The 21,920-nt window shown below is 39.2% G+C and overlaps 2 protein-coding genes across 2 annotated transcripts; both read left to right on the top strand.

The window, feature by feature from the left end:
* Positions 1-16,667: 16,667 nt before the first annotated feature.
* Positions 16,668-17,748, top strand: LOC111910131 (early nodulin-like protein 1). The gene is made up of 2 exons (XM_023905916.3): positions 16,668-17,093; positions 17,191-17,748. Exons 1-2 carry the CDS (start codon positions 16,880-16,882, stop codon positions 17,601-17,603), a joined length of 627 nt encoding a protein of 208 aa, XP_023761684.1. The 5' UTR covers positions 16,668-16,879; the 3' UTR covers positions 17,604-17,748.
* A 292-nt stretch (positions 17,749-18,040) lies between these two features.
* Positions 18,041-21,703, top strand: LOC111910291 (ruBisCO large subunit-binding protein subunit beta, chloroplastic). Its single transcript, XM_023906104.2, has 11 exons — positions 18,041-18,171; positions 18,829-19,078; positions 19,159-19,284; positions 19,393-19,530; positions 19,615-19,710; positions 19,807-20,049; positions 20,154-20,388; positions 20,488-20,807; positions 20,903-21,100; positions 21,180-21,272; positions 21,346-21,703. The coding sequence occupies exons 2-11, from the start codon at positions 18,854-18,856 to the stop codon at positions 21,481-21,483; spliced, it is 1,812 nt and encodes a 603-aa protein (XP_023761872.1). The 5' UTR covers positions 18,041-18,171; positions 18,829-18,853; the 3' UTR covers positions 21,484-21,703.
* Positions 21,704-21,920: the final 217 nt, after the last annotated feature.

Below are 21,920 nucleotides of genomic sequence, written 5' to 3'. Positions count from 1 at the left end.
GTGCTGGTATCTTGTATGGGTTTCGATGCGGTATTCGTTGTTTCGCGGGTCTGGCATGGTTATGGATTGGTACTTCAGGTTTCGCTTTGGCATGCGTTATTCCCTGATGGTTGGGTATGGTTATAATTGGTGTTTTAGTGTCAGTAGTCTTGTGCGGTCTTCGATGTGGTGTTCATCCTTTGGGCAGATTGTGAGTTTGGTTATGGATTGATGTCGAGGATTCCTTTGGTTATCGTTCGTGAGGGTGGTTAGGGGAGATGCGACACTGGGTTGATTGTCGGGTAGCATCTACAGTCGTGGAGTGGATGATTGAAGGACTAGATTCTTGTGAGTGGGTTGATCAGGGAGGATGTGTGTTTTGCTGAGGGTTGCTTGTGCTTGCGGGAAGCAGTCAGTGTGTAAATGTTCTTTTGTGCAGGATTGTTCTGTAAGGTCGTTAATGACGATCGGTGGCAGTTAGTCAGTGTTTTAGTGGGGGAGAATTAGGAAATTCTCCGGGAGATCGATGAGTATATGCGGGGGTGTAGCTGCCGGGATTCAGCAGTGTTTGTCAGCGCAGAGTATAGACCGACGAGAGCGAGTGTCGGGTATGCGGGGCGGGATTCAGACCTAGGGCATTCGATTGTGGAGGCCTGAGAGAAGGCCGGGATCCAGCTTGAGTAAGTAACCGGGGTTATGTGATCAGAGTATTGGTATGATGAGGTACGTGATGGGTTGTACCGCATTAATCCCACGGGATTATGTTGTGCATGTTGCTAGAGCTGGAACTGGAAGGTTCCAGAGTTAGAACCTGAGGGTTCGCAGAGTTGGGTGTACGGACCCACAGAGACATAGCCTCGAGTGGCTGGTATGTGTTATGAGAGTCGGTCCAGTCATGCTGGAGACTCTGTTGGTATTGCTGGATCAGTTTGAGATTGCGGATTGTGTATGTTGCAGTGTGATTGCATTGGAAGGTCTGGCCCCGGGTTAGTGATCTTGTTTAGCTGAGGCAGTGATTTTGATGAGTGGAGAGAGTGCATGAGATTGAGAGCCCCTGCAATGAGAACCAGAGTATGTGGTGAGCGGTTGTGCAAAAAGGGTAGTGTCGCTTAGGGCGAGCACCGTGGCACCGGTTGGAGTGGCATTATGGCCAAGAGGGTTCCTTGGAAAAAAGAAAAAAAGGAAGGTGTGTAACTCCGAAGGGGTGCAAGTTCACGAAAGTGAAATCTGCAGAGCAGGGTTATGGTTAAAGTATTTCAAGTATGGTTTCGAGCATCGTGTATGCGGCAATGAAGTAGGAACCATCCGGGTTGGGATGACTGACGAGACTCAGGAAGATGCAAGAGAATAGAGAATCTCGAATTCTCAGTGTGATTCTGATCAGGGTATGGGACGGATATTAGTGGTTCGTCTTGGGAGATGTTCGAGGATATCATCAGTGTATCGGGTTTTTCAACCTGCGGGTGTTGGCAAGAGGGAACTTGTGAGAGTTGATCTGAGGGGAAGAATGGATCTCTCAGTCGAACCGGAATGGGCAAAGTGGGCTTTGGATAGGGGATCCGGTGGTTCAGGATTTCCTAACCCTTATGGGTTGAGTGATCGTTGAGGTTTGGAGCAGAGTGCATCTTGGGTAATTTCTGATTTCAGAGAGTGATGAGCAGTTCAGAGTTCGTGCTTTAGTTGTCAGAGCAGACTCAGCAGGTTAAAGAGAGTTAGTGATCGTCTAGAGTTAACAGGAAGGTTATGCAGTCAGACGCCGTTACGAGCATGTGATTCCGGTCGGCGACCTCGTTTTTCTGTCGGGATGTTTCAATTTAGGAAGAGGGGTAAATGGGGGCCCGGGTATGTTGGATCTTTTCGTGAAGGTACGAAGGTAGGAAGGGTGACCTATCGTTGGAGCTGTCAGCGGAATTGGGACGGATCCATGACACTTGTATGTGTCGCAATTGAAGAGGTGTATAGCGGATGAGTCAGCAGTGGTTCTACTTGAGAACGATTAGGTGGATGCGAGCCTGTGTTACGTCGAGAGGCCAGTGGCCGTCGGAGATCGGAAGATCAAGGTTCTGAGGAACAAGGAGGTACCTCTGGTATTGGTCCAGTGGTGGCCTCGGAAGAGACCGGTAGTGCCTAGGGAAGCCGAAACGTGAGATGCGGGAGCAGCAGCCAGAACTATTTTCAGAGTGAGACTTCGAGGGCGAAGTCTAATTCTAGTGGGGGAGAATTGTAACAGCCCAAAATCTCAAGTATTGTTAAATTGCATTTTTAGGGTGTTTTAAAGGGGGGACTCGGCGAGTTGGAGCCAGACTCGCCGAGTAGGGTCGCAGATTTGGTCGCGGGTTCGCGACTGGACTCGACGAGTCCGGGTATGGACTCGGCGAGTCGACGCTGTTCAGCAGAAACCCTAGCCGTTTCGTATCGGGTCGTATATAAGGGACCTTATGCCGTCATTGTTCGCCTTTTGGCCGACTGAGAAGGATCCTAAACCGGTTGTGGGCATCCAGAACAAGGATTGAAGATCATTGGTGATTTGAGGAAGTTATTGTTCAAGAAGGAGAAGGTTTTGGCTAATGGGACAGTAAGGGAATCACGTTTTGAGTCTTGGGGACACTGAGAGTGCATGATTCAGGTAACCTTTCGGATTATTTACTGCTATGTGAATGTGTGCACGAATTTAGGGTTTATGAAACCCATTTGGAGATTAGATGGATTGTTGTGTCGTTACCTAATGTTTATAACCTTGTATTAGTATCCCTTAGAGGTTCAGAAGGTCCTATGGTTGTATATTCGGAAAATATGTATCTCAGGAAGCAGTTTGATCGACTGCATGGCGTGGACTCGCCGAGTCGGATGATCAGACTCGGCGAGTAGCTTGAAGGTTCACTGGGACTCGCCGAGTTGGTTCTTCAGACTCGGCGAGTAGAGTCGGGGTGGCCCCGCGATTCTTCCAGGAGTAACTCGTCGAGTCAAAGAGGATACTCGACGAGTAGAAGGGGACTCGTAGAGGATTGAAGGACGACCAGACTCGCCGAGTCGCCAGGGAACTCGCCGAGTCCAGTCGAGCTGACATCGGGCTGTTGACCAGAGTTGACCGGTGTGATTTCTTAGGGTCAGTTAGCATGGAAGATAGAAGTATTAATGAAGAGATATATGATGTTACAGGGAGCTTGTAGCTCGGAGGATCAAGTGCAAGGGATTTCAGGAGTTGCTATCTTCCAGTGTCCGCGAGGTGAGTCTTCTCACTATACTTTACCCGGAAGGGTTTGATTGAGAGACCGGAAGGTCGTATGTGTTATATTTATGCTATGGCTAGAGAGGTAGATGCTTTATATGTGATGTATGCTTATATATGATGTATACTTATACGGGCCGGAAGGCGAGACTTCATGTGATAGGAAGAACGGTATGATGTATGACTTATGTGTTATGTGCGTTATGTTACATGTGTTATGTTTATACTGTTATGGGCCGGAAGGCAAATATTATGTGGATCGAAAGATCCGGGCCGGAAGGCAATATTATGTGGATCGAAAGATCCGGGCCGGAAGGCAATGTTATGTGGATCGAAAGATCCGGGCCGGAAGGCAATGTTATGTGGATCGAAAGATCCGGGCCGGAAGGCAATGTTATGTGGACCGAAAGGTCCGGGCCGGATGGCGTATGTGCGTAAGGTATATTGGGGAACTCACTAAGCTTCGTGCTTACGTTGTTTATGTTATGTTGTTTCAGGATCTTACAGTAACGCGGGATGGCAACGGTTCGATTGTACACACCGAAGAAAGAGTTGTGTTTTGGAGGATCCTGGTTTTCTATTATAATGAAAATGTAACTATGTTTTATAATTCGAATGTGAATAAGATTTTAAATAAGTGTTTTAATATTAAATTGATTATTTAAATGAAAATTTTGTTTTTTTTGGAAATCACGGTGTTACAGAAGCGGTGGGTGGGAGTGGACACCCATTAAACGGCCATTTTATAGGCCATAACCTTATACCCCCCCTCATAGAATGGCTTCGTGAATGAGGCCTACCAACGATAAGACTAGCATTTAAGTTATACATATATAATATTAGACTTTTAATGTTATATAGTACAAGGGTGTATTTTACACTTTTAAAATACTAGGTGGTTAATTTTATAAATTACACCTTTTAATTTAAATAAATATGTACCATATCAATATGGATTTATTAACTTAATAAAACCATAAGGGTGTAATTTGAACTCTTCAAAACTAGGGTTTTAGAATTTAAAATTTCAAAAATTAAAATTTTAATCAAAAAATTTTAATTCCAAAACTTGTGGGCAGGCTTTGAAACATTTCAAAACATTAGGGTTTAGAATTTAAATATTTCAAAATTGAACTTTTAATCAAAAAAATTAAATTCCAAAACTTGAGGAAAAGTTTTGAAACTTTTTAAAACTATCTAGATCAAATTTCAAATAATTAAAATTAATCAAATAATTGGTAATTATCCAAATTTGACCTAATTCAATTTCTTATTAGATAATTCAAAACAAAATTACAAATAATTAATATTTATCTTATAAAACAAGTAATTATCTTAATTTTGACAATTATCTTCTATTTTGGTAAGGATAATCACCAAATATTGATAAAATTCGGATTTATTGATGAAAAAACGTTTTCGGTAATTATCCTTCAGCAAAAAAAGAAAAAATCCTGATTTTTCCCTCTGTCTGACTCCCAAACTCGCCGAGTCACTGTCTGGACTCGCCGAGTTGGGCTGACTCGCCGAGTCCAGCAAGTGACTCGCCGAGTTCAGTCAGGCAGAGGGCGGAAATCGATTTTTCAAGCAATGGATGAACATGTAAACATCAAATACAACAGAAACCAATCAAGGCTCTGATACCACTGATGGGTTTTATATAAAAGAACATCCTATGTGCTCATGCAAACCCTAAAGCTTAGATCTAGGTTTCTCTATTATGCATGTAATTCATCCAAGACTTATAAACCCTAGATCTAGCATACTAATTTCGAAATTGACATGTAAGAACAGATCTAGATGATTACCTCTTGTAGAATGGCTTGAATCGCTTTAATCTTATTTCCTTGGAGCTTAGAGTCACAAATGTCACTCCTCTAATGGTTTACAAACACCAAGAGCAAGAGAATGACTAATGAGAAGGAGGAGGAGCACCAAAAACGTCCTAGGGTTCTTCCAAAAGAGTCAGTTACGTTTTTGGGGCCATAGGGGTCTTTATGTAGTGATGCTATTAAGGTTATCAAATAAGGGAACCCTAATTTGACTGCTTAGGCTCCAAGCAGCCCATAGACTCCCTTTAGAACACCCCTTGGACAAATTCCTTATGGGCTTCCCATAGAAATTGTCCAACCTATGTTCCAAGGTGATCCATAGCCTAATTGCAATTATCTTATAATTACAATTCCAGTCCCCTAAGTTTAATTAATGTCTTTTAGTCACAAAACTAATTCTTAATTAATTATTGACTAATATTAATTAAAAAATATGATTTCTCCTTTAATATATTATTCATATAATATATTAATAAATCATAATTAATCCTCTTTCTCCGTAAATCATCCTATCAAGTTGATTTGGTGAAGGCAACCCAAAAGGACCATGCACAGCTGGGTCAAGTACATACCAATTATAGTTACAGGCTTAGACACTAATCCAATACCTAACACATCGAAATGCTCTCCGAAAATCCTGATCGTCGCACCCAAGTCACAAACTGATCGCCCTTTATACTCATGGCCACCCCAAGGATAGTCTACCTCAAATCGGCGAATGCTATGATCCCATCGCAACCTTTCAACACTTCTAACCAACCATGGTATTACCATTCACAAACCCTCACAACCCTACTCATCCTGGGTCAAAACCTGCATCCGACTGTATCCAATCAGGTGTTCGGGTCATACATCGAATTCCAAAGCCCTCAACCTGGATTCAACCCCAAGCCTGTTATGCATAAAAAAAAGACGTTGACCAGCGGTTGGAAGTTTCCTGAACTCCCACTTACACAACCTCAATCTAAACGACCACTTGGGTCATCCCTCCTCATGGCCAGAATGTGAAACTTTCCTTAGTTCCACACCCTTCCTAACTCCAGAAAATCATGATCGATTCTCCCCCACTTGGATTCGACGAAGCTCTCTCACCTATTAAATCTGATGGATTCCCAACCCATCAACATCATATAGCATGAACCGCCTATGACCTGCGCTAATCAACATTATTAGTGTTCCATTACTAGCCAAACCCAATGATCGCCCAATCCCTGGAATCCTGAATAATATTATTGAAATCTTAACCAGTCTGATAATCCAAATCACCTCCCATGATACCTTACCACTTCCATGAGTTCTTATGTTGGCGACTAAAAGCCATAACCCTTGACCTGAACTAACGAACCTTCACCCTAACTTCCATTATTAAAGAATCATTGAATTCCAACTGTCTACAACCCATGCGTATATAAACCTTAACTAACATTTCCAATGACCACACAACTCATGAAACTGACACCACCATCTTCCTGCTACCGCTCCTCCTAGCAACGGTAGTGCTTGAACCCAAAAGTTCTTCCATAGGCAACGACTGATCATACCATAACAGATGATCAAACCATTGAACCCTGACTAAAAATCCTCTAAGCAATACCCCCGAATTGATATTGAAAAAGACCCGGATCAACAACTGAACACGTTGAAACCCGCTCAACAAGATACGACCCTCTAAAGATTCATTGAAGACTCTCGGCGTGCAGAATGGCATTTAACAATCATTGAAAACCCGGACAATATCAGAGAACCAACCCGATATATAACTTACCGAAACCCAAGCAAAACTCCAATGCAATACAAATTCCTAATAACAACTCAGAAGAAAACAAAAGATAAAATGCCCGCAAAAGCATCTGAAGGAATCCTGACCTCCTCCTCCTGAGTTACCTTGACCATCCAGAGGACATGGTGCAAAACTCCCATATGATCCCAAATGAAAAGAACTAACAATGGGATTCTCCTTCCTGAAGGATTATATGGATCCATAAGCTTTGGGCTCCAGATGAGTCCCCAACTACCCTACTACAACCTCGGCCCGAAAGGCCCCGAGATGACCACCCAAGAGCCCCAAAATCCCTTCCTTGGTTGAACCAAAGACCACCAGGATCCATTCCAAAATACCGCGAGTAATCTCTGATGAGGTGAACTCCCGTGTCCGTGCATTGATCGGCTCAATACCTGCTCCTAAGTCGGAACCAGAATCTGAACCCCATTCCTGAATGCACAACACCATACCGAAAACAACACTCAAGAGATCCGAATATACCCAAGAACCCTCATCCCACAGACTTCCTAGATTCTCCAAGACTTTCCCCGATTCGAGTATGGATCTTGTGCTTTCAGCAGTACGAGCCCAATACTACCTTCCACACCTACCCATATTTTCCTCAATAACCATCCCAGGTCCTCTAAGTTACCTTCTCAAATCCATAATCCAAGCACTCTCTAACCAGAGCAACAAATCCCACCTAAGCATTCCCTAGGATTTCCTAGGTACCCAACCTCACCCTGCCATCAGCTGCTGAAAAACTCCTCATAATGTCTGTTAGCTACTCCGTGAACACAATCACATGCAACAAAGCTCATATAATCCTTCGAGTAAAAGACTCATACTTACAACGGTTAGACTCAAACAAGAGTTATGCAATAGTGTCAAATCCATCACTATGAGATTATTCAATCTTTATTACATGTGACTTAACAGCTAACTCACATCACTTAAGGTTCCCATAAAGCACGAAGCAAGCAACATTCGAGCAGTAGCACTCTAATCCATAGAATAACAAAAGACCATTCAAACCCACACACCACAACTCATGCTAGGAACTTCCACCCTCATTGTTGGTTGCCTTATGCATGCAAATTATACATAGAACATGATCAAATAGATTGTCGAATAAAAGACTCTACCCGTAGGACCATAACCAAACGAGGAACATGAAATAAAGCCAAATCAATTATTCTAGGGCTATAAGATCCTAACCGTATGTATTTTTAAAGCATACACTTAGCAACTGCTGATACCAATAGCTATTCCCATCCCAACATAGCATCTAATGCTCCCAAGCCTACAAGGCATCACATATCAGGCCAATCTATCGCTGACTAATCATCACTAGCATGCGAGTCTACCAACTCATACAATATGCATACAAAGGCATCTCTCATAGCATTCTATCATGCAAAAATTGAGCAGATCCTTAGCCCTTACTAGCATGTGAAACAAATTCACAAATCATATCATATCAGATAACATGTATGGGTATTTTTGAAAACTTACTTGAGCTCGGTCGATTGCACGCATCACACCCCTTATATCTTTACAAGATCCTTTTTAGAAATTTCTTTCATCTTTCAAAAATCTTTTTAAAACCCGTTTTCCTTTTAAGAAAATTTATCCACTCCTCGGTTTGAGTTCAGTCACACTCGAGAGTGTGCTCGAATCCCTCAAACCAAGGCTCTGGTACCAGCTTGAAACGTCCCAAAAATAAGACCCAAAAAATTTTGCTTTTAGATTAATAAATCGTTAATACATAACATTTCCATAAAACCAAGGTAATGAAGATTTAGCAAAACATCATCAAATCAGAGTAAATCACAGAATGCGGAACGAGGTGGTGTGTGCTCTGCAATCATCCCAAGCTCTTCCATTTAAAAACCGAAGTACCTGAAAGATAAACTGAAATCTATAAGCACAAAGCTTGGTGAGTTCCCAGAAATACCACATAACATACAACCATAGAATATCATACGACATACATATAGTTGTCATGGGTTGCTCGCGTGTCCTTTACCTGGAATGCCATGGGCTACCACCATTGTCTAATATCCAAGTGCCATGGGATACCCAATGGTCTTTACTTGGAATACCATAGGCTCCCCCATGGTCTGGTATCCAAGTGCCATGAGCTACCCCTATGGTCTTTACCTGGAATGCCATGGGCTCCCCCCATGGTCTGATATCCAAGTGTCATGGGCTACCCCATGGTCTTTACCTGGAATTCCATGGGCTACCCCTATGGTCTGATATCAAAGTGTCATGGGCTACCCCCATGGTCTTTCATGCAAGTATCACAAAGACAACTAGCATTCCATATAACAAGTAATCGGACGACATTGGTGCCTTGGACCCATGGATATAGTGAGAAGACTGACCTCAGACAACTGAAACCCATAGATACTATCCGACTGTAGATCCGCTAACAATCATGCGCTATTAATTACCAAAAATAACATCAAATTAATAATTGGGTCACGACTTACCCTAAGAGTCCAAACTAGGGTAAAAGACCTTTTTACCCTTCCTTATGCTTGGCTCAAGGCCCAAGCCCAAACCAATAATCCAAAGGCCCAACTTCCATATAACACCCACGGCCCAAATATGGCCTAATTTTCCAAATTGCCCCCCCCCTAAAACCCTTTATGGGCCTAAAATCCAAAGGAGACCAAAAAGAAGTCTAATAGCCTAACAAGGCCCAAACTACAAACATCCAACAATAGCCCAAACCTCAAAAGTCAAAAGCCCAAAATGACTCTCCGGGGAGTACGCTTAACGTACTAAAGACGTACGCCCCACATACTCATCCACAAAGCATGGCGTATAACAGCCTGATGCACAATCCTCGCATTACGATGAACGTACCTCCTTGTATGCCCAACGTACCAGTCAAGAGTCCAAAACCCATATTTTGCTCCTTAATGGGTTAAGTCAATATGTCCAACACATAGATCTGGTCCCTAACCAAGGTCTTAACTAATAAAGTTTCCAAATTTACTCACAAGCACGACTTAATGGGACTTAACACTTAAAGAAAAAACTAAATAAGAGCTTAATACATGCATGGACCAAAATCTTTCATAAAGTTTCCATTTTTATGAACAAGGGACCTTATTGAAGCTTAGATATAACATCCATTACTTCTGGAGTAAATCAAAAGCTCACATGTTCATCAAGGGACTTAACAATGCCAAAGAACACCATAAAATAGATCCAAACACAAAGATCATCAAGGTCATAGCTTTTTACCTTTGGAAGCTTTCAAATGGAAAGATACTCATAGATCTAGAAGCTCAAGCCGCACCTCCAAATGATTCTCTTATTCTTATTCTTCTCAAGGAACCCGTCAAGCACATACCAAGCTCAAAATTACCAAATTAGACTCAGGGTTCGATTCTAGGGTTAAAAATGGGCGGAGGCTGAAGGTATTAAGGTTTGGTGAAGAAAAAATGAGCTTAACATACTCCTCTCAATGATCACGATCCATCTCCTTCATACACCCAACGTACACCGAGGTACGCCCAACGTACTTACCTTCGCCTCAGTACGCCCCGCGTACTAGGGTTTTGCCTTAAACCGTGCAACCTTCCGAAGGCCATAACTCCTTCGTTATAAGCCCGATTCTGACGATCCTTATATCCACAAAGAGGTTACGAGATGCTCTACACTTCAATCAACTCATACTTGCTTTAAGACTTCCCGAACAAAAAATCAATTTCCATAAAGGCTTGAGCTAACACTTTACCAAAATGCCCCTTCCCTCTAAAATACAAATCGAATACCCGGATCATCTAAATTACGTCACCCACATCCAAATGGGAAACGATTCGAGACAGGAAGTTACATAGCATAAATACAATCATAAGCACACATTATAATAGTTGAACAAAAAATAAATATGAATACATACTAGTAATGACGTTAGGCACTGCTCTGGCCTCCTCTGCGGTGAGCTGAAAAGCACGACCCCTAGCCTTCGGGTCCTCAAATCTCACATGTCGTCCTTCTGTAATCTGGAGAGTCGATAGGGCTGGTGCCTGCACGGGCCTGATAGCAAGTAAAGGGCATTAGGCCTTTACATGGCCTACCGACACAATGATAGCATATGCGAACTCCCAACGATGGGGTCTACTGCAGCGGCTGGCAACACTCCCTCGTAAAATGGCCCTGCTTACCGTAATTACGGCAACTTGTTGCTGATCGAAAAACACCCTTGTGTACTTTCCCGCACTTGCCATAAGTGCAGCCCATCTTGCCAAGTTACTGCGGCTTCTCTGCAAGAGAATAAGCACCAGTCACCAGCCTCCACCAGTATTTTTCTCCCAAACGAAGAAGGTTCAGGGAGCACTTGACCTTTTGGTCCCCCATACATGCACAAGTGAAAAAACAACCCTCCACATTTGCTAACCACCTCATAGAAATGACCGGGTCCTTAACCCCGTCAAACTCTGGGGGCTTCATGTTGCTGAAGTACCGATGCTTAAATAACCCTCTCCCCTGAACCCCCACAACAACAACAACAACAACTGTGGTAGTTGCGTCAACAACAACCTCAGTCACAACGATGTATCGCTCATCGAACCGCTCAGTCATCGTGATCTTAATAGACCCAAAAACCTTCGAGATAGTACCATGAGTAACCGCAGTCACCTCAGTGGAGATTAACTTCTTAATCTTGTCATCAGTTATCCTGTCCTCGTCGGGCCGCTCGCTCATCATCTAGAACCCATTGTTTACACCATACTGAAAATGAACCAAAATTCATCAGAAAAGCCATAATTCATATTATTATAATTATTATGGAAAGACTAAACCCTCGGGGTTCATGACTTCCTTGCTACGTGTATGGGTCCTGTGCTTTCGGTAGTACAATCCCATACTACTTTCCACACCTACTCGTATTCGTATTAAGGGGTCGTCACAGACCACCCAATAACAAAACACAACATCTAGGATACGCATACATCACATATATTTTACTCAATAGTGGTTAAACCTTCCTCACGCTGGCTTACTATAAACTACACTCATTCATGGAACTTCCACCAACCCTGCAACCACTTGTGCATGCTAATCATACATAACATTGGATTCTATAGACAGTCAAATACTTGATTCTACCCTAAGCCCATAGCCAAACAAGGAACATGAAATAAGGTTAAATCAAACATTCTCAAGCTATAAAATCTTAGTTATATACCATTATGGGGCATACACTAAGCAACTACATTAGTGATGTCAATTCCATATAACAAATAAGAAAATCTCCTAGGCTATTAGGCATCACAATTTAGGAAATTATATCATGCAATTCTTGAAGATCCCTAGCCTACAACTAGCATGCAATTCTTTCATAATCATCATAGGCAAATAACAATGTGTGTATCTTGAGGTATACTTCCTCGCTCCGGCTGATCGTACACATCTCATCCCTCATTGGTCTTATTATTATTATTATTGTTATTATTATTATTATTATTATTATTATTATTATTATTATTATTATTATTATTATTATTATTATTATTATTATTACTACTACTATTATTATTATTATTATTATTATTATTATTATTATTATTAATGTTATTACTATTACTATTATTATTATTATAAATGCTATTGTTGTTATTATTATTATTATTATTATTATTACATAAATTATTAAAGACGGGGGAATCAAACAAAAAGTCATTTCTACTTTTTTAAAAGTTTTCTGCCAATTCTAAATGTAATAATAATTTAGGTTTTGTTCGAGTTCTCCTAGTCTATATAGGGAGACTCTTTCTTATGTTTTAGGAAGGCTTGAAGCCATCTTTTATTTCTCTCTTGTAATCTCCCCCCTTGTAAACATCTTTCTGGAATAAAAAGTTTGAAATATATTTAGAGTATCAAGGTTACTGCTATACATCAACATTGAATCACCTTTCTAGTTAGTCTACTCCCTTCTACTTATTTTTATCAAGCCTAATGAAAGGCTAGATTGTTAATATCACATAGTATTATCATGGAAACAGTACTATGATCAGCAAATCATGATCTGATACGGGCATTTGAAAAAAAAAGAGTATAGAGAAAAAGGCAAAGTCGTGTTTTTGCCCACTTTTGTGGCCATAGAACTGTTTTAGGGCATTTTACTCATTGACTCGCCTGAATCGCCGGTACACTTTTGTTTTCTCATTTAATTATATTTTTCATAAACTTTATAATAATAATAATAATAATAATAATAATAATAATAATAATAATAATAATAATAATATATCTTCTGGAGGTTGCTAAAGAGATGAAGGTTCTAGCTCCACAAAGTTTGATGTTCCTCAAATGCACTCTAATGGACTTATTCCTTCAAGGATGAACAGAAAACAATCAAAAAGCTCAAAAACTCTCAAATGGAGATTAAGGTTTTCAAATGATCGTTTGGGAGGATGGAGGCTGAATGTGGAAAGGATTGATGAAGGTTAAGTTGCTTAAATAGGGCTCAAAACCCCAAATTTAGGGTTTGTGTAACATTCCATTTGGAATTAAATAAATAAGATAAAATAAAATAAATAAATAAATGAACCCCGAGATGTGAATTATATTTCATATTTTTTATTGAAGCCCTAAATCCATAATAGTTTATTAGTGCTAGCCTTGGGAGTAAAATGTTATAAATTCGGGAATTTACAGTCTAAATGGTATCATTTGGACTTGTATTGAATAAATTTTTAGAAGCAAGGGCTAAAGGGTAAAATCTGGATTTAGATTGTAATGTTTAGTGAAGGAGGGGCCGATTGTGTTAAAGGGAATGAAGTTTTATTATGGAGCCATGGTTTAAGATCGTCGCTTCCCGTTTCTCCTTCGTCGCATCTCTAAAACCCTAACCCTAAGTTATTGCAGCCACCACTTCTGACTCCCCAACCGCCACCACCTCTCCTTCTCATTTTTCCGATTAGCCAAGGCCGCCAAGCGACTGCTGCCCCAGCCACGTCTATCGCCACCGCAACTCCGGGTGGCTACCCTTTTTGCTGTGCTTCGGTTGCCGCCTGCCACCGAAGTGGCTGTGTTTGACGCATTTTTTCTGTGGGCCTCGTGTAGGTGTGTGTTGCTTCCGTTATTCGAATGCGTGTGCGTGTTTTTTGATGTCCATAAACTATAAGTGTTTTACTTAACCCTAAACATCATTTTTTGTGAAAACCCTAATTTTGTTTGGGCTTCGAGTTGGGCCTGTCTTTTGGGCTTAGGTGTTTAGGTTCTTAATGGGCCATCCGAGAACAAGTATATGGACTAAGAAATTGGTTGGGCTTTAGGGTAAGGCCCATGTAAGGGTTTTGGGCCTAATTTGGAAAACTGGGCCATATATTGGTCACTGGTTGATTGTTTAGCTTTTGAGCCTTCAACGTGTGAGTTTGGGCCTTGGTCGTTGACCAAGCTAGGTAAGGGTAAAATGATATTTTTACCCCGAGTAGGGATTTATGGTTATGCATTAGAACCTAATTGTTAATTGGGTTTTGTTTTGATGTTGACAGTTCGGGAATCTGTCAACCAACTGTCAGGGATCATCTATGTGATTCGGTAGTGCGAGGTGAGTTTCCTTACTGGGTTTAGCGGGTCGAAGGCACCAATGCCGACCCATGTTTATGTTATGTTAGTATGCTAGCTGTCTTGGTGACTCTGACATGTGTATGTGTTTATATGTTTTTTCGGGCGGGGCCCGATGAATATTTGTATGTTATGTATCTATGTGATTATTGCATGTGTATGTGTTTATTTGATATATGCTATTGTATGTTGTGCAGGGCCCGTTCTACCAAGCTCAACTCGATGTCGGGCGGGCCCGATGCCTGACGGGGCCCAATGCCGAGCGGGACCCACTATATGTTTATTGTATGCATGGTATGTGGTATCTTGGGGAAATCACTAAGCTTTATGCTTACGATTTTCAGTTTATGTTTCAGGTACTTCGATTTTCAAAGGAAGAGCTCGAGTTGACTGCATGACACACACACACTTATTGTTCCTCATTTGACTTGTTCTGAGATTTATACTCTGATTATAATGTACCTGTTTTATTTAAGCAATTAATTGATGATCCTTTATTTATAAATTAAGTGAAATTTTGTGTTAGTATTTTTGGGTCGTTACAGTTTGCATGACTGACGAGTACGCAATGCGTACCCATTGAGTATGCCCGACGTACTCACAAAGATCCACGTCCAACATTAAGGGATTACGCCCAACGTACGCCCCCGATACACATAGCCTAAGGACCACTTGTGCAATACTTTAATAATTTGAGGCAAGAATGAAAATACCTGATTGGCTGGGTGTTACAATCTAATTATTAAAAGGACATAAAAATCAGTTTCAAAAATCAGAAAGACCAAAGTTACAAGGAAATAAATTTTTGGTTTATTAAGGTACACTGAAATCAGATTATGTTTCATTATTTTTTGTTTTTTGTTTTTTTGTTTTGTTTTTTTTTTTTTTTAATGATTTGTATTTCTAAGAATTTCTTGTATGTAATTATGATAACTGATAAGCTACTTAAAAATTAGATTCTTTTTTCCCCCTTATTTATTCACGATATTCATTTCTAATATGTTTCTTATTTATATTTCTTATAAGCTTCTCGAAAATATGATTATTGAAAGGACTTACAAATCAATTTCGAAAATCGGAAAGACTAAAGTTACAAGGAAATCAATTTTTGGTTTTTAAAGTATAGAAAAATCAATTTATTTTTCATTCTTTCTTGTTTGTTTATGATTTGTATTTGATTTTGATTTGAATTTTTGTTAACGTAATATAAATTGCTGATGTAATTTATTTTTTTCTTTTAAAATTTTGTTATACTTTACTACTTGAGTTTGAGAATCAAGAACCAACAAGAAATCCCCAAATCGAAAATAAGGTTGTTTCTTTCATTTCTCTAATAGAAAATCGAAAACAAGGTTGTTTCTTTCCTTTCTCTAATTTAGGATGCCTCTTGGATTTAAAAACTATGAAGCTAGATATGAAGACCGTAAAAAGAATCAGAAAATTGAATAGGATAATAAAAACAAAAAGATCTATGGATAAGTCTACTACATAACAAACACCAAATTTTCAAGTAAATGAAAAAGAAACTTTTAATGATACTAATGTTGATGTTGATGATGCTAATATTGATTTGCATAAATAAATTTTCCCAAATTGAGGATTTTGAAGTCCTTACGATCTACAATGACTAAAGAACGACTTACGGAAACGTTATAGAAAAGTTTATTTTAACGAATATTAGAAACTTGACTGTTTTAAAAAAAACATTTTTTTTGTATTATGTTGAATGATATTTTAATTTATGTATTTTGCAATTAAAAACTGAAAAATTAATTTTTTCGCTTAGAGTATTAAAATTTCCAAGTTTTTGCACAAGGTCTAGACCCCTCTTGTTATTTGTTAGTTTGAAAACCTAACAATATTCATAAAAAAACTAAATGAAAATGAACGGAGCTCCAAATATTGGGGTCATGGGGTGAAACCGAATTATTCAATGCAATTACTATACGTGTTAGTGAGACCAAACAACAAAGTCGTGCCTTTATCACCACCAGATTCGACCACATAACTTTAATGTCATTCGTTTCGTTCTTATCAACTTCAAAATATTAGTACCAACACAAATTATTTTAAGCGAGCTATGATCCCACCATTAAAATAGTCGTGTCCAATATAAGCATAGGTGATGTTTTGGGTAGTTTCATTGATTTTCTTTAAGTAAAGAGGTATTTAAGAGTTCAACTTTTTGATATTCTTTGTGAAAATGGAACATTTATGATGTGTTCGGTGTAATTCTCCGAAGCAAAAATTATTTAGGGGAAATACATAATTCTGACCAAGTCAAAATTAAAAACCTCGAAATGGTACAACCGTCAATGCAATAGTACAAACAGTTAAAGCAGTAAACTTTGAAAACTCTCTATATTCCCCCTCAAATAACCACCCCACGTCCCCACGTCGACCACCCTCACCCCTAAAACTTCAACCTCCAACACCATATAAATCCCCACCACCCTCTTCTAACCTTTCACGAGCAAAAAAATGGCTTCCGATTCCGCTTATTCTTTCGCTTCCCATACAGTTTTGCATCTTTTCTGGTTCTTTCTCTTTGCAGTCGCCGCCGTCACTACCACCGTCGGCGCTATCGAATTCCCAGTTGGCGGCGACGTTGGTTGGCGAATCCCTGCAACCAACGAAACCGAACTCTACACTGTCTGGGCCTCCAGACGAAACTTCCATATCGGCGATACCCTCCGTCTGTTCAAATCTTTTTCTGTTTTCATACAACTCTTTACACTTACTGAAATCAAGACTGATTTGGAATTTGATTTTGATTTTGTGTTTGTTCACAGGTTTTCGTTACAAGAATGATTCAGTCGCCGTGGTTAAAAAATGGGGGTTCTACCACTGTAATGCTAGCTCTCCGATCGCATTCTTCAACGATGGCGACTCCGTGATCAATCTTGATAATGTGGGAACGATGTATATCATCAGCGGTGACTCTGATCGGTGTAAAGAAGGTGAGAAGATGAAGTTGGAGGTGATGGGTTCTGACCCTGGTTCTGACTTCCCACCGTCGATTTCTAGTCCGCCGGAGAGCCCTTATTCCGACATAGCTCCGTCGCCATCTCAGTTCTCCGGTTATGGTGGCTCGCCCGCATTTAGTCCGCGTTATTCTTCGTCAAGCTCAGCGATATCGTTTTCGATTTCTTTGTTTGTGATTGCTTTGATCGTTGGTTTAGGATTGATTTTGTTATCCATTTAATTTTCTAGGTTTTGTTATTGATTTCTTTACTCGATTTGGTTTGATTGAAGTGTTTTTAGGTCGTTTTTGAAATTCTTGATCATGTAACTGAAATTGGATTGTATTTCTGTTTGGAGTAATGCTATGAACCCGGTTTAAGGCCCAATTAGTTTGTCGTATTATTATTATTATTATTATTATTATTATTATTAGTATTATTATTATTATTATTATTATTTTGCTTACGATAATTATGATATAGTTATAAATTGAACAATAAAATGATTACATCATCTGTTAAAAATATTATATTATTCGTTTTATTGAATGAAATTTAAATATTTCTAAAGCGTATTGATATAAAATTGGTTCAATAATTTGGGCCCGGTTCAAGGCCCAATTTCTCTTACGCTCGAGTTGGTATAAGTCTAGAATATTCTATTAGACCGGAGGTTACAATCGTGATGAGGTGAGAATGACGTCATTCTTATCTTCTTAAACCCTAAAATTTTGTTATCTCATACTCACTTAACTCACACCTACTTCCTCTGCTCTCGTCTACCATTCTTCTCTCGTTGCAAATTATCAGGTAAAACAATGTTTTCATAATCTTATCTTTTATGAATTTCAATTAATTGTGTGTTAACATTTAGGGTTTTCAACCGTTTAGAAATTCTTTTTGTGCTGTTTTTGATTTGTTTCTGTCAACAATTCTTTGTTTATCTTTGATTTCGATGTTATTCGTTCAGGTTTCTTCTTGTGAAATTGACTTGTTGGTTAATGTAAACTCTGTACCGAGGTATTTTGTGGTGTGGATTGAATTTATAACACTACCTTGGTGCTTGAATTTGAACTTTAGTCGTTTTTCAATTCACGCTTGTTTACTTTTTCAAAGATATGTCTTTTAGTCTCCGTTCTCCGGTTGTCTGTTCATGTTCTTGTCAATTTGACTACCTTTCTAATGATAAATATCCATGTGAGTTGGTAAATGTGACTCGGCTCCCGGGGAGTAGTTAGGTGATTAGATTTCTTTCTTTGTGAATCAAGATAATGATTAATATCCTTTTGTGAGTAGGTGAAAGTATTTGACATCTTGACAATTATTCGGGTAATTGGCTTAGAAATATTGGGACATTTCTTAGCTTTCTATAATGTTTGTATCTTCAGTAATTGAATTATGGATGTGTCATCATTTGATTTCAAAGTCGGATACTTTTTGAGGTTCTTACATTTGAAATGTTTGTAGCTAACGGATTGAGGATTGTTAGAAGATGGCGTCTATTACTCCCTTGTCTTCCATTGGCACTTTTGGGTCAACAAACAAGGCAGTCACAAGTTCATTGGAAAGCTTGTCTTCATTTTCTTCTATATCTTCCACTCCTCTTGCACACAGAAGGCAAAATGTAGTTATGCATAGAAGAAGTACCCTAAAGGTTAATGCAATGGCCAAAGAGATTTACTTAAACAAGGACGGGTCTGCTATCAAGAAGCTGCAGGTAGCATCAAACTGACACTTTGTTACCTTATGGTGATTTTGGTTGCACTTTTGCTGATATGTATATGTGCTTGTGTGTAGGCTGGTGTCAACAAGCTTGCAGATCTTGTAGGAGTTACTCTAGGTCCAAAAGGGCGAAATGTAGTGTTGGAAAGCAAGTATGGTTCTCCAAAAATTGTAAATGATGGTGTCACCGTGGCTAAAGAGGTATATTTTTCATAGTTTATGATCTTAAATCAATATTTGTTTTTGTTTCTACATGTTTCTTGACTTTAAAAAATTACCCTTTTCTTTTCTTTTTTCTTTTCAATTTAGGTTGAATTGGAAGACCCTGTTGAGAACATTGGTGCCAAGCTGGTGAGACAAGCAGCTTCAAAGACAAATGATTTGGCTGGTGATGGGACAACAACATCAGTTGTTTTAGCACAAGGCTTAATAACAGAGGGCGTTAAGGTAATTTGTTGATACTTGATACTTCAACTAAATTAAATTTAGTGTTCTTCATACACTCATCAAGATGTTAATGTTATTCATTAGGTGGTGGCAGCAGGCGCTAACCCAATTCAGATAACAAGAGGCATTGAAAAAACCACTAAAGCCCTTGTTGAAGAACTCAAAAAGATGTCAAAAGAAGTAAGTTTGTCTTTGTCTTTGTCTTTGTCTTTATTATGAGACCAAAAAAACATGTAATTGTTAGATGTTTTTCTAATGGTATGTGAAAAATCACAGGTTACAGATAGTGAGCTGGCAGATGTGGCAGCTGTAAGTGCAGGAAACAATGAAGAAGTAGGGCAAATGATTGCTGAAGCAATGAGTAAAGTTGGAAGAAAAGGTGTTGTCACTCTTGAAGAAGGAAAGAGTGCTGAAAACCACTTATATGTAGTTGAAGGCATGCAGTTTGATCGTGGTTACCTCTCTCCATACTTTGTTACCGATAGTGAGAAAATGTCAGTTGAGTTTGAAAACTGCAAGGTAATAATAATAATAATAATAATATATTATATAAAATATATTTTTTTATCACACAATTGTTCCTATCTTTGTATTCTAATTCAATCTTTCATGGGGTTTTGTAGTTGCTTCTTGTTGATAAAAAGGTAACAAACGCAAGAGATTTAGTTGGTGTTTTGGAAGATGCCATAAAGGGAGGATACCCGATTTTAATCATAGCAGAAGATGTTGAACAAGAAGCCCTTGCTACCCTTGTTGTCAACAAGCTAAGAGGTTCATTAAAGATTGCTGCTCTCAAGGCACCTGGTTTTGGTGACAGAAAAAGTCAATATCTTGATGATATTGCTATTCTTACTGGAGGCAAGTATTTCATATTATGTTGTTTTTAATAAAGGGTTTTCAACTATTCGTTATGTCCACATTTGGTCCCTAAACTTTTTAAATTTCTTTTGCGTACAGGAACTGTAATCAGAGAGGAGGTAGGGTTGACCCTTGAGAATGCTGGAAGTGAGGTTCTAGGGCTTGCTGCAAAAGTGGTGTTGACCAAAGACACAACCACCATTGTTGGTGATGGAAGCACACAGGAGTTGGTGAACAGACGGGTGGCTCAAATTAGAAACCTTGTTGAGGCAGCAGAACAAGATTATGAAAAAGAAAAATTAAATGAAAGAATTGCAAAATTATCCGGTGGGGTTGCTGTTATTCAAGTTGGAGCACAAACTGAAACTGAACTCAAAGAAAAGAAACTTAGAGTAGAGGATGCTCTCAATGCAACAAAGGTTATAATCTCTACAATCCATTCTTAAATTCTTACATTTGATAAGTTGTTTTAGTGTAGAAAAATTGTGACATGATAAAATATGATATGATACAGGCGGCTGTTGAGGAAGGGATTGTGGTTGGGGGTGGGTGCACATTGTTGCGCCTTGCTGCTAAAGTGGATGCCATTAAAGAGACTCTTGAGAATGATGAACAGAAAGTGGGAGCTGAAATTGTGAAAAGGGCACTTGGGTACCCGATGAAGTTGATTGCTAAAAATGCGGGTGTTAATGGAAGTGTGGTGATTGAGAAGGTAGATTTTTTTGTTGTTTGTTTATGTTGAGTGTTTGAGTATTATTGAATGTGTGGATTTGTTTTGTAATTTAAAATAGGTTTTGGCAAGTGATAATTATAAGTTTGGGTATAATGCTGCAACCGGGAAATATGAAGATTTGATGGCAGCTGGTATTATTGATCCCACAAAGGTAAGTTTCATGTTTTTTAATTTTGAATTTGTTGAATGAATGAATTGATGTGTATGTATGTATGTATGTATAGGTGGTGAGATGTTGTTTGGAGCATGCATCGTCAGTTGCAAAGACATTCCTTACATCAGATGCTGTGGTGGTTGAAATCAAGGAGCCAGAACCAATGGTTGCTGGAAACCCCATGGACAACTCAGGTTATGGTTACTGATGAAGAAGAAATTGGTGCAGATGCTAATGCTACTCTGTGTCTATGTTCTTTGTAAAACCCTCTGAAGAAGATTTGATTTTTATTACATACATTTGTATGTTTTCCTCCTCCCTTTTCCCATTCTGTTTAGAGGTTGTTAGGTGGGTTAAATTTTGGCGGACATCTACATCATTTGTATTCGAGTTGAGAAATCAATAAAAACACTAGCATTTTAACATCATTTGTATATCATATCAGATCGGATTTGACGGGATTGGATAGGACAAGGGCAATTACGTCTTTTTTAAGTAAACAAGAGGTTGTTTGTTGCATGAGATTGGACTGGATCATCTTTTGTATATTTCAGAGGTTGCAAACTTCTCGTTCCATATTTTTTTGGGTGAGATGAAAAATTTACAATTTTTATCGTGTTGACAAGAGAAACATGTTTTGGGGTC

This window comes from Lactuca sativa, chromosome 5, assembly GCF_002870075.4.
Source record: "Lactuca sativa cultivar Salinas chromosome 5, Lsat_Salinas_v11, whole genome shotgun sequence".
In the NCBI taxonomy this organism is placed as follows: Eukaryota; Viridiplantae; Streptophyta; class Magnoliopsida; order Asterales; family Asteraceae; genus Lactuca; species Lactuca sativa.
Note: the sequence above shows the minus strand (reverse complement) of the source record. Positions and strands in the feature narration are given on the sequence as shown.

Bases quoted from the DNA above. Each gene is read 5' to 3' on its own strand.
- LOC111910131 (XM_023905916.3), top strand. From the start codon at position 16,880: ATGGCTTCCGATTCCGCTTATTCTTTCGCTTCCCATACAGTTTTGCAT. The intron at 17,094-17,190 runs GTCTGTTCAAAT...GTTTGTTCACAG, and splicing joins CCATATCGGCGATACCCTCC to GTTTTCGTTACAAGAATGAT.
- LOC111910291 (XM_023906104.2), top strand. From the start codon at position 18,854: ATGGCGTCTATTACTCCCTTGTCTTCCATTGGCACTTTTGGGTCAACA. The intron at 19,285-19,392 runs GTATATTTTTCA...TTTTCAATTTAG, and splicing joins GTGTCACCGTGGCTAAAGAG to GTTGAATTGGAAGACCCTGT. The intron at 21,101-21,179 runs GTAGATTTTTTT...AATTTAAAATAG, and splicing joins GAAGTGTGGTGATTGAGAAG to GTTTTGGCAAGTGATAATTA.